Consider the following 11,535-nt stretch of genomic DNA (forward strand, 5'->3'; position numbering starts at 1 on the left):
GGTCAGGCCCTGCAGAAGCTTGGCTCGGACCAGAAACCAAGGGGTCGCACAGCTTTGGCGCCCTCTTAAAGTCCTCACTTGTCACCCCCACTTCCAGACATCGATGAGTGCCGAGAGCTGAACCAGCGCGGGTTACTATGTAAGACCGAGCGCTGCGTGAACACGAGCGGTTCCTACCGCTGCGTCTGCAAAGCTGGCTTCGCGCGCAGCCGCACGCATGGAGCCTGCGTGCCCCAGCGACGCCGCTGACACCACCCTCGGTCTGGACCTTCGCAATCACCGAGGGGTTTCTGCCCAGCAATTGGGGCGAGCTCGGCCTCTCGCTGGTGCCCCGACTCGGGGCTCGGACCCAGGGACCCTTCGGGCCCGTAGACCCCTTCCCCGCGCCCCATGTTCCAAGGGCGCTCCTGCCGGTTCCGCCTGGCTCACAGGCAGATGTTGGGTCTGTCTGGCGCTGCCGGCCTTCCTTCCAGAGGGCATTTCCCCAGAAACTGATAAATCAGATCGTTTCTCTTTACTCTTGGTTTTCGAAGTAAATTGATGTTCATGTCCGTGATGGGCGCAGACTCCAAAGGGCAGCGCCAGACTCTAGCCTCCTTGGAGGCGCTGGACTGAGCCCAGCACAACAGGTGTGAAATAGAATTTATTGTGGCTCTGATTATGTACATGTGAGATGTGCCTGGCCAGGCTGACCGGGCTCGCATGGTTTGTACAATAAATACATCTGTGGGGCCTCCGAGACTGGGAAGGGCCCACACCTGCAGTTCAGTCCAGCTTCCGGGTTCCCAGCTTCATGGGACCCTTGGCTGCCTTTTTCTCAGCGCGTTTTGCCTCCATCTCCCTCCTTCGCTCCTCGCGCTTCTTCCGGGCTAGCTCCGCCTTCGCCTGTCCTGGAAACAAGAAAGGGAGGGCTGAAGGTGTCAGGACAACCTGGGTCTCGGCTTCCCTTCCCATGCCTGCCCCGGTGGAAGGTAGGCCCAGGCCATCAACCAGCTGGCTGGGGAGAAACACTTACTGCTCTCGGTCTCCAGGCCTTCCCAGTTGTCATCACCCCATGAGTCTCGCCTCGACTGAAAAGGGAGGTGTGGGCTGGAGTGGAGACCTACTCTCAGCTGAGGTCCACCCCAGGTCTGCACCCTCCCACTGGAAAGGCACCAGTACCTGCGCCCCAGCCTCCCGATGCACTGACAGGGCAGCAAAAGGGTCGCCTTTGTCACTAGGCTCCGGTCCACCCCAGTTATACTCGCTGGCCAGCCGTGTGCCCTCAGGGGGTGGCGCCGGGGGGCTTGGCTCCTGCCAGTCTTGCTCCCACGAGCCCTCAGCTTCCCAACTGCTCCAGTCTGACTCCTGGGATCTGTGGCCAGGGTTGCTGGCCTGTAGAAGAGGCGGCGGAGACAGTGCTAGAGAAGGGGAGGGAGGAGCAGGGGCACCCCGCTCCCCCGTACACACGCTCTGTCCCGCCCAGCTCACCTGCCCAGCCCGGCTGGCTTGGTTCCCAGTACTCCAGTCATCCCGCTGAGCCAACACAGATTCGGCCTCCTGCTGCAGGATGGGGAGGAAAGCACGACCATAGAGCCCTCTTGCTCCACCCGAAAGGCCAAGGAAGCCCCCAGTCTCCGCCTAGCTATGGGCTCCACCCTTTCTTCTTTTGTCTTCCATCTCATTTTCTCCTCAGCCCTGTGTCCCATCAATAAACTGGACACGCTGAACCAGGCCTGTTGTCACTCCTCTGTGAGGTGGGGAACGAGATCCTGAGTTCCACACCCCTGCCTGCGGCCTCAGGGGCAGAGACTGCTGGCAGCCGGAGCTCTGCCCACCCCGTTCCCCTTAGGACAGCCCCACTCTGGCCTCAGCCCATCCTGAGCCCACTCTCAGGGAGGACAGGTTGGTTGTAGGCCTGGGCGTAACCTCTCTCTGCTGATCACAGGGCAGGGCGGGCCCCAGAAAGGCCATAGGAGGGATGGGCCGTGGAGGGGAGCGAGGAAGAGGGATGGGCAGACCCAACCACCATCAGCTTGGCCTCTCATTTCTGGAGTTGAGATGGGGCTCAGCTGTCGGCTCCGACCCACAATGGCTGCTCCACGACTCCTGCTTAGGATACTTGCAGATGAGGAAAGATCTGACTCCGGCCAAGCCCACGAGAGCTCCCCGAATGGCAGTCTGTGGCCCTGCAGCTGGGTCCCCGCGGGAGTCCTCGGCCCCTCACCTCCAGGCTTCCCCAGTCCTCATCATCCCATCTGTCAGCGGCACTGCTGTCCTCTTCCGTGTCCTTGCTCTCCTCCTGGGTCTCCCAGGGGCCTGAGGTCATAGGCGTGGCAGGCACAGGGGTAGGGGCTGGGGCAGGAAGTCCTGGGGAGCAGAGGCTCACTGAGTTTCCGCCCACTAAGCCCCAGGAAGGCCTCAGCACAGGGCAGAGGTTGCTGGGGCTGGGGGTGTCCCCATCACCACCCTGGGGGGAACTCCAAGCCCTCTCAGTCCAGGACTCTCACCCTCAGGCGCAGGTCTCTGGGGGACGTTGGTCTCGGCCAGGGCAGCCGTGGGATGTGCCCGGATCAGCTTAGATGTGAGCGAGGAGACCCCCGTCACGGCCCAGCCTGCCCAGCTGGCTGCGGCTCCTCCCATCCCGGGGCTGGAGGCTGCGTGGACATCCTTCTCTGGGCAGGGACAGGAGCGACAAGTACAGACACCTCAGGCCTCCGTGGGGAGGGCGACAGGACGGCACTAACTGAAGCAGAGCAACCTAGAGTGGGCGCCCTCCTCCCCAGGCCTGCGCTCTCCCAGCTGTGAAATGGGAGGTTGAAGAGTGCGCAACAATCTGTCCCCTGGGGCTCTGCAGACACTCCAGCGAGGCAGACAGGGGCCACAACAGGCCAGTCAAGAAAGTGGCAAGAGGAACAGGGAACATGAGCGTGGGCCACTCACCCACTTCGGCCAGCTGTGTGGGGTCCTCTGACACAGACTCCAGTTTGGACAGGAAGCTTCGAATGGCCTTGAAGGCCTGTGGGGCAGCAAGGGGCAGAGCTGGAGCCTCCAAGGTTCCTGTGAGCCCACCAGGCCAGCTGGGGCCCAGGTACCCCCGGACCCCCAGCCCCAGGGCCCAGCCCCAGTAACGCCTCACCTGGTCTCGCACGGATTTCTCAGGATCCACAGTGAGGCCACAGAGCACAGGCAGGATCTTGTGGGCGCAGTCGTTCATCGAGTAGAGGTTGTGGGTAGCGGCAAAACCCAAAACGCCCGCGACCCGGGATGGTGCAAATGGGTCCTTTGTGGCCCGGCTAAAGGCGGAGGTGAGGACCCTGTGTCTGGTCTGGGGCAGGAAGAGGGCTCCTGGGTATAGGGTCCGTCCTGGGGTCCAGAACTGCCACAACAGAGGCCAACCACAGGGCCTCCAGAGTCTAACAAGTGTGAGTTAATCACTAACGACAACTCTGGATCTTGGCTTGTCCTTCCAGATCACTGGCCCACGGCTCAGAGTGACAGGGGCCAGAGCAGAAGCTGCCCTGGGGCCGGGCCACGCCTCCCTGCCTGCCTGCCCTGCTGACCCATTCAATCATTCCTGCTAAGTGCCCGGGGGCTGCAGTGTCTGCGTTCACAGACCCTGAGGGGGCAGGCAGACCTAGGTTCGGTTCCAGCAGCCACCACCTACTGGCTGTGTGACCTGGCACAACTTACTCTGTCCCTCAGACATGGGGACTGGAGCACCCAGGGCCTGGGTCTGTGTGTGTGTGTATGTGTGGGGTGACAGACCCCACACAAGGGGACCTGACCCTGGGGGATGTGGCTGTGATGCTGACAGAACTCCTGCCACGTGTGCGGGGCACTCACACTGGCACTGAGGTAGGAGCCGATCTTGCCCAGGCACACGGTGGTGTTGCAACGGATGGGGCCCTGCTCGTCCTTGGCCTGCAGCCGCGCGAAGTGCTTCATCAGCTCCACATTGAGGTTGGTCTCATTCAGCTTTGGGGCCAGAAGCAGCATGGACTGCAGGGCGGGAGACCGGAGAGTGTGGGCCGGAGTGGGCAGGGTACCACACATGGGAGGGGCCTCCTGGGAGGGCACCAGTGACCCTGAGTGCTGAGGAGACCCGCCAGAGCCCTCCAACCTGCTCCTGGGCCTTACCCAGAAGGCTTTGGAAGGGGAACCCCCATCTGCACTCCAGTCTCATGAATGTCTGTTGCACTCAGGACTATTAGCCATACCCACCCTTCCCCCGACCACCTGCAGTGCTATACCCACAGCCAGGACCCACGTGCAGAACAGCCTGCCTGCCCCTCCCATACCCTGTTTGAGCCACAGACCAAAACCAAGGCCTCTGTGTCCTCTGATGAGCCGCCTCTGAGCCTTAGAAAACCAGGGGTGGCCCCTTTGGGCCTGGCCACACCCACCTTGACTGTCTGCTCCCGGATGGCAGGGTTGGTGTCCAGGAAACCGTGCACAACGTGGGGAAAGATCTGGGTGTTGACTGTTGGCTCATCAAGGTACTGGATGAACTGCTCCATCTGCGGCCCGGGTTGGGGCATGAGAACACGGTGAGGCCTTCCACCCCTCACCAGAGCCAGGGGGCCACCCTTGGCATGGTTTCTCTACCCAGCAGGCACTGGCTGGCCAGGGAGTCTCCTGAGCCCCGCACCGTGCCTCTGGCCTCAGGCCCACATGGAATGAAGAGGGTACTGGGGGCGAGGGAGGGGGCTGAGAAGAACCAGGGACTGGGTGCTAGAGAGCTGGAATGGTCACACCCCCTCTCGGAGCCTCCCAACCTTTTCTATAAAAAGGGTATAACCCCTGCCTAGAGGAGTGCTGGGAGGAGGCTGGAGTGTTTGGAGTTGGAGAAGGACTGATACCTGGATACCTAACGCAGCGGCCCCCCATCCCCGATCCCATCAACCCTGTCTGATGCTCCCAACTGCCTGGGGGTTGGCAAGAGAGACGCTATCCCCCCTCAAGAGGAAATCAACCCTGAATTGTCATTGGAAGGACTGATCCTGAAGCTCCAATACTTTGGCCACCTAATGTGAAGCACCGACTCTTTGGAAAAGACCCTGATGCTGGGAAAGATTGAGGGCAGGAGGAAAAGTGGGTGGCAGAGGATGAGGTGGTTGAATGGCATCACTGACTCAATGGACATGAGTTTGAGAAAACCCTGTGAGATAGTGAAAGACAGAGAAGTCTGGCATGCTGCAGTCCATGGGGTCAGCGTTGGATGTGACTTAGCGACTGAACAACAGAACAACAGGCTCAACCCGGGAGACTGGGCGGCACAGGGAGAAGCGTTTGAGCCATGCGGCCTGGGTGGGGGCGTTCCCTAAGCCTCCAATGAGCCCAGTGATTATCTTGACTTCCTGAGAGCACAGCCTCACTGGTCCCTCACCTGTGTGTATGTTTCGAGGAGGGGTTTCTGGGGCCCCCATGCAGCCAAAGCAACGGCTCAAGTTATCTGCCTGGGGCTAGAGGTGAGACAGGGGCCTACCCTGCAGCAAGGGTGAGGTCTGGGTGGAGTAGAAGCAGGCAGGCTCTCCCCACGGCCCCTACCTGCTGCAGGAGGCGAATGCGCATGGCCCGGTCAGTCGAGGAGAACATTTTGACCACGACAGGGATGATCTTCTGCTGATACTCCTCGGCGTTGAGGAACTTACCCACCTGAGAAGGAGCAGGAAGAGGGGCTCAGCCACGTCCACACGAGTGGGATGATGTCCCTGGGCTCAGTGAACTTCCTCAGGCTCCCTGCTGATTTCTCGGGGTGGGAACAGGGTGATCGTGGTGGGATGAGGCGGGCATTTCCTCAGCAGCCCCTCTGCCCAGACTCCATGTCAAGTTAGCCCTACCCTTGCCCTTTCTAAGTCAGGCCTCTCTTAGGAGGCTCGAAGAAGCTCTGGGCCTTTCCCTGTAATCAGGCACTAGATCCCATGTGCACACAGGATTCTGCCTGTAAGTTCTGGGGGTTCCCAGCTACACAGGATGTATACAGGATGTACTTGCTGTCCTCCCCACCTCCCCCCACACCAAGTTCCTTTGGGGAAGGGGTTCTCCCACTGAGCAGGGAATGGTAGATGTCCAGCTACTGGCAGGCTGGGATCTGAGGAGGGAGAGAGGATCCAGCCCCAAGAAGCCAAGACAGCTAAGTGCTGAACAGTCAGGAGGGAGGAAGGAAAGCGAGGCGGTGAGCAGCTGACCCCTGGGCACCAGAGTGTCCGGGTCAGACCAGGGAGACTGTCCTGAGGAAATGGAGGAAGGGCTGTAGGCTGTGAAGCAAGGGGTCTTTGGAAAAAGAATTTTGGAGGCATAGATTTTCCCTTCACCAAGGACAGGAGGTCCCCATGTCTCCCTGACAGCTGGTCACATGGCCATGGCCTGCTGAACCGCTGGATGTCAGAGCTCCTCAAGTGGGCTTGGGGCCCCCTGACCAGGCTCCCCTCCCAGGATGCTGGCAAGGCTGGCCCCACCCACGGCCCTCTCTTCTGCCCTTCAGGCCACTCAGCCAGTCTCTGGGCCCCACAGGTACTGAGGCTCCAGGCCCCACTCACCTTGAATAGGGGTGTGAGGACCACGGCCCCCGCACTGCCAAACTCGAAGGCAGTCAGCAGCTGGGGCAGCACCTTGTGCCGGCAGAAATCCTCAGGGAACGAGTCCAGGCTTTTGCTCAGCTCTTGGAAGAACTTTTGCTTCTCAGCTGGCTCTTTAATCTGGGGGAGAGTGGGCAGGAGGCAGGGAACAAGAAATTAGCCTGGTCGCGGTCCCTTCAGCCAAGGGCCAGGACACGGGGTCACCTCCAACCCGAAGGAAAACAAGCTTGCGGAGCCAGACTGCCTGGGTTCAAAGCCCAACTCTCCCACTTATTAGCCATGTGACTTTAGGGGGCTTTAAGTGGTAAGGAATCCTCCTGCCAATGCAGGAGACGTGGGTTCGATCCCTGGGTTGGGAAGGTCCCCTGGAGAAAGAAATGGCAATCTGCTCCAGTATTCCTGCCTGGAAAATCCCATGGACGGAGGAGCCCGGTGGGCCACAGTCCACCGGACAGGACTGAGTGACTGACAGTTTCACTTTCACTAGCGAGTGTGAGACTGAGCAACCAAACGTGACCTTAGGCAAGTTCCTCCACGAGTGAAATGGGGTAATACCTGTACTGCCTCATAACTGTTCTGAGGATTCAACCAGAAAAGGCACACTAATGCTGCTAGCGCAGCGCCTGGCACACTGGAGGCGCCCAGTCAGTCAGTGGCACTGCCACCTGACCTGCCGCTAGGAAAGCGGCCACTAGGGGGATCAAGCCCTTTATCAGTATCGCCTTAGCTCATGAGGACCACAGAAGAGACCACTATCCCAGGAGCACCATTAAGCACACGGTACAAGGAAGCAGGGGATAAGGGCTTACTCCGCCACCTGGCCCTGTTGGCTTGGGCTCACCGGCAGCTCTGCGGTAGAGGCCGTGGCAGGCTGTCAGAAGGCAGGGATGAGGTGCATTTACCCCTAGATCTGGTCCTCTCACTGAGCCGAGACAGGCCACACCGTCAGCTCAATGGTCTCCCTCCATCCTTCTAACCTCCCCGAGGCTGTCCTATCCACAACTCACACTTCCTGAGCATAGACCACATGGCCAGGCAGGATTATATTCTTAAACCATTACACAGATGAAATAATCCAAGGAAGCTGAGGCACAGAAAGGGCAAGGAGCTTATCCAAAGTCACACAGCTAAGCAGCAGTCAAGGAAGGGTGTGGGGACTTCTCTGGTGGTCTGCTGGTTAAGAATCCACCTTGTAATGCAGGGGATGCAGGTTTGATTCCTGGTTGGGAAACTAAGATCCCACATGCTGTGAAGCAACTGAGCTCACGCACAACTAGAGAGTCTGTGCTCCTCAACCAAAGATCCTGCATGATGCAATGAAGATCCTGTATATCGCAACTAAGACTGGACACAGCCAAATAAACAGAGAAATAAATAAAAAGGAAGGGCGTGGCCCAGTGGTGTGGCACTTCTGCTGTGTTGCGCCCTGTGAAGAAGTGCTCTCATTCCCCCATTTACAAAGGAAGAGGCTTGAGGTTCAAGGTCACCAGGCAAGAGAGTCCGGACATGTGTTACAGCCCCGTCCAGTACGCTACCATAGTCCCTGTGCTCTTGGTTGTACCCTCATGGCCACAGCCGCTGCCTGACCCAGAAGTGACCTCTAACCCGGGTTGGGGAGGACCTGATTGGGCTGTAGCAGCTCAGTCTGAAGTGGCAGGCAGGCTTAGTGCTCTGACACAGGGTTTGGGGAAGCACAGTCCCAGAGAGAGGCCAAGCCGCATCCAAGGCTGCCCCCTGACAGTCACAGCTGGGCTCCTCCACCGCTCTGCTCTCCGATGGGAAGGGAGGCCTCCAGGCACGGCCCTCCCACATTCTCCTCGGGACCCTCCAGAAACAGCTTGTTTCCTATGGGGCGCACATTAAGGAGAAGGGCAGCCCGGCGGAGCCAGCCATGTGAGAACGCCATGTAACAGAGCTCCTGATGCCCATACTGCCCGGGGGCCGCAAGGCTCAACTTCTCCAGCACCTTCTCCTTCGGCGCAGGTTCCCATCTTCTGACGGCCCCCTAGCCCCATCTGAGTCAAGACTCCACTGACCAAGGAGGGCCATGAAAGCCCTGTCACTCCTCCCATTCCACTCTTATCACCTCTCTGTGCCCCACACAAGGCCGGGGCAGGGGACAGAGCCTCCCTTCTGCATCCCCTACAACAACCCTGTGGGTCAGCAGACACCGCCATTATCCTCACCACACAGATAAGGAAACTGAGGTTCAGTGAGGTTAAGCTGCGGGCTCCCTCCTCGCAAAGAGGTTCCCTCTGCCTGGAACTTTCTTCCCCAGTTACCATCCCCATGACTCCCACCTTCACACCCTTCAGGTCACAGCTCAGACGTCACCCTTGAGAACTCTTCCCCAGGCCCCACCCTCACTCTTTTCCTTCCGGCACTTATCTGCAACCGGGAAGCACGTTTCCTCATTTACGTGTTTTCTGTCCCTTTTCCCCAGTGAGAGTCCCCAAGGGTGGACACCTGGATCATTCACCCCATGCTAGAGCCTCGAGGGCAGGGGTCTGGGTCTGACTCTTCCTCCCCACCCTGCAGCCAACATCAGGGCCAGGGCTGGAATGTATGTGTGCAGTTAACAGAGTGCCAGGCGCACTCACGAAGCACCCACTATGTGCCAGACACTGTACTGTGCACTTCAGACTCACTGACTCCTCATCCGGCTCCTCTGAAGCAGGTACTATTAATAGGACTGAACTTCAGCCGAGGAAAGTCGCACATAAATAATAACTAGAGGGACTTTCCTGATGGTCCAGTGGCTAAGACTCTGAGCTCCCAATGCAGGGGGCCAGAGTTTGATCCCTGGTCAAGGAACGATATCCCACATGCCACAACTAAAGATCTGGCATGCCACAATGAAGATGGAAGATCCTGCAAGATACAACTGAGACCTGGCCCAGCCAAACAGATAGATCAATATTTTAAATAAGCAATAGTTGGAGCCAGGGTATGAACTCAAAGAGCCTAGCTCCATCATCGGCGCACAGAGGTGAGGAATGTAGGGCCAGAGCCCAGGGTGGTGCAAGGGGCTCACCTGAATCTCTTCCAGGAAGAGGTTGGTCTCCACGAAGCGGTTGTTCATGAAGCCACCAGGCGCCCGGCAGTTCTGCAGGAAGCGGGCTGGGTTGGGACGCACCTTGGGGTTGGCTCCGACCAGTTCGCAGTAATGGGGCACCAGTGATTTGGGGATCTGCGGGAGAAGTGTCAGGGTCAGGGCAGTGGCTGGGGGGCTGGGGGAGAGGGGCTGGGGTGCAGGTGGAGTCGGACACTCACCTTCCCAGGGTTTCGCAGGGCTGCCGCTCGAGGTAGGGGCCCATTGAAGACTTCCCAGATGAGGCAGCCCAAACGCCACATGTCAGCTGACCTGAGACAGTGACCAGAGCTGCTCAAGACTCTGCCACCTGCCTGCATAGGCCTCCAACCTACCCTGGGCACCAGGCAGTCACTGCATGGCACACCCTGGGCTGTGTTCCTTAGCTGATCATCCCATCAGCCTCAAGAAGCAGGTTTCATTAGCCCCAATGGACAGATCAGGAAACTGAGGCTCAGAGAAACAAGGACATCCATCCCAGGTGACATAACATTCAAATTCAGAACCACCTAACCCCAAAGCCTGTGTTTCTCCTGCCCTTCCTCCCTGAGGATCCTGGGAGCGAGGAGTGGGCTCCACCCTGAGGACCCTGGTTCCCTCCCCAGCCAAGCAGCAGGGGATGGAGGGAGTGCCAGCTAGTCTAGGGGTCCTGAGACTACAGGAGGCTTCCAGAATAGGGCAGGATGGGACATACTCCCCCTAGTCACCCACCATTTCTCTCTGACCGCTCTGCCGCTACCATCAGCCAACTCCGGGGGATCATACTGCTCAAGCTCAGGGATCCCCTTGCGGGGAGGTCCCCCACCATTGCCCTGGGCTGAATACATGTAGTCCAGGCCCCCAAGCTTCCACTCGCCAGCGCGGTCCACGAACACAGCGGCCATGCAGACATTGTTGTGGATGAGGCTGCAGTCGTTGACCAGGAAGCTGAGGGCTTTCTAGGGGCAGAAGGACCCATCACAGCCCAGTAGCTGCAGCCCTTCCACCCCTGCTCTCATCCCCACTGCCCCCCCACCTCACCACAATCTGGTGTAGCCCCCAGGAGAGCTCCAGCTCCTTCAGGCCACCGGCCTCCGCTCGCGCCTTGAGGTATACTCCCAGCGGGGTCACAGCCTCTGTCACTACGTGGAGGCATTTGTCTGTCTGAAGAAGGGAACACGGGGTATCAGGGAGGGATGGGGGAGAGCAAGAAGCGATGAGAGACATGGCGATAGGAGCAAAGAAGGGGAAGTCAAATCTGGGGGGGGGGGCGCTGGCGCAGAAGGGCTGGAAATCCACAGGAAGACAGAAGACAGGACTGGAAGAAAGTGAGGGACAGAGGTGGGGTAGACTGAGCAGCTGGTAGGTACCTCCAGCCCATCGATGTAGGCAAGGATATTGGGGTGCCGGAGAGTTTTGAGGCGCTTGAAGGCAGCTTTGGCCACCTGGGTCTGCTCTTCGGCACCGGGCTTCACGTCATACACGAAGATGGACACCGGGCTCCCTGTGGCCTGGGGGAGGGCAGAGGGGCCTCAGGTTGTGGCCTCAGGTTGCTGACCACTCCACCTCCGAGATAAGTCCCCGGAGTTGGTTCAGTGCCGGAAGAGAAGGGCTGCCGGCCGGGTCTCTCCCCAAGTCCCGTCGGAGATTGAACCCGGCCCACGTAACCCTGGTTGGGTCCGCCTGTGGGTCCCTCGGTCCTTCCGCCCGCCACGTCGACACTGCCCGTCCCCCTCCCTCGGCCCGTAGTCCTAGAGGCTCCGCAGCCACGTCAGGCGGGCGCGACGCGGCGGAGCCGGCGGCGCTAGTTAGGCGAGACCGAGGTCGGCCGCGGCCTGCAGAGCGGGGCCGCTCTCACCTTCTTGCGGCCGCGGTGCAGGACCCAGGGTCCCGGCGGGCTGCCCT

At 59.5% G+C, this 11,535-nt stretch overlaps 2 protein-coding genes across 2 annotated transcripts in view; one reads left to right on the plus strand and one right to left on the minus strand.

Annotated features, from left to right (window-relative positions):
• The window catches only part of LTBP3 (latent transforming growth factor beta binding protein 3), a 16,646-nt gene extending 16,129 nt beyond the window's left edge, over positions 1–517 (plus strand). The window contains 1 exon segment of the mRNA XM_010837795.1: positions 42–517. Coding sequence (XP_010836097.1) covers positions 42–249 — 208 coding nt within the window. The 3' untranslated portion in view covers positions 250–517.
• A 114-nt stretch (positions 518–631) lies between these two features.
• Positions 632–11,535, minus strand: part of SCYL1 (SCY1-like 1 (S. cerevisiae)) — an 11,520-nt gene continuing 616 nt past the window's right edge. Inside the window, exons 2-19 of the mRNA XM_010837851.1 lie at positions 11,489–11,533; positions 11,001–11,141; positions 10,672–10,794; positions 10,363–10,589; positions 9,834–9,924; positions 9,595–9,750; positions 6,522–6,680; positions 5,530–5,637; positions 4,386–4,499; positions 3,826–3,981; positions 3,119–3,307; positions 2,923–2,998; positions 2,490–2,654; positions 2,207–2,349; positions 1,471–1,542; positions 1,162–1,374; positions 1,016–1,070; positions 632–890 (exon numbers count right to left, since the gene is read on the minus strand). Of these exons, the coding sequence (XP_010836153.1) occupies positions 766–890; positions 1,016–1,070; positions 1,162–1,374; positions 1,471–1,542; positions 2,207–2,349; positions 2,490–2,654; positions 2,923–2,998; positions 3,119–3,307; positions 3,826–3,981; positions 4,386–4,499; positions 5,530–5,637; positions 6,522–6,680; positions 9,595–9,750; positions 9,834–9,924; positions 10,363–10,589; positions 10,672–10,794; positions 11,001–11,141; positions 11,489–11,533 (2,358 nt within the window). The 3' untranslated portion in view covers positions 632–765. The remainder of the gene's footprint in view (positions 891–1,015; positions 1,071–1,161; positions 1,375–1,470; positions 1,543–2,206; positions 2,350–2,489; positions 2,655–2,922; positions 2,999–3,118; positions 3,308–3,825; positions 3,982–4,385; positions 4,500–5,529; positions 5,638–6,521; positions 6,681–9,594; positions 9,751–9,833; positions 9,925–10,362; positions 10,590–10,671; positions 10,795–11,000; positions 11,142–11,488; positions 11,534–11,535) is intronic.

Source organism: Bison bison, unplaced genomic scaffold (genome assembly GCF_000754665.1).
Source record: "Bison bison bison isolate TAMUID 2011002044 unplaced genomic scaffold, Bison_UMD1.0 scf7180017864080, whole genome shotgun sequence".
Lineage (NCBI taxonomy): Eukaryota > Metazoa > Chordata > Mammalia > Artiodactyla > Bovidae > Bison > Bison bison.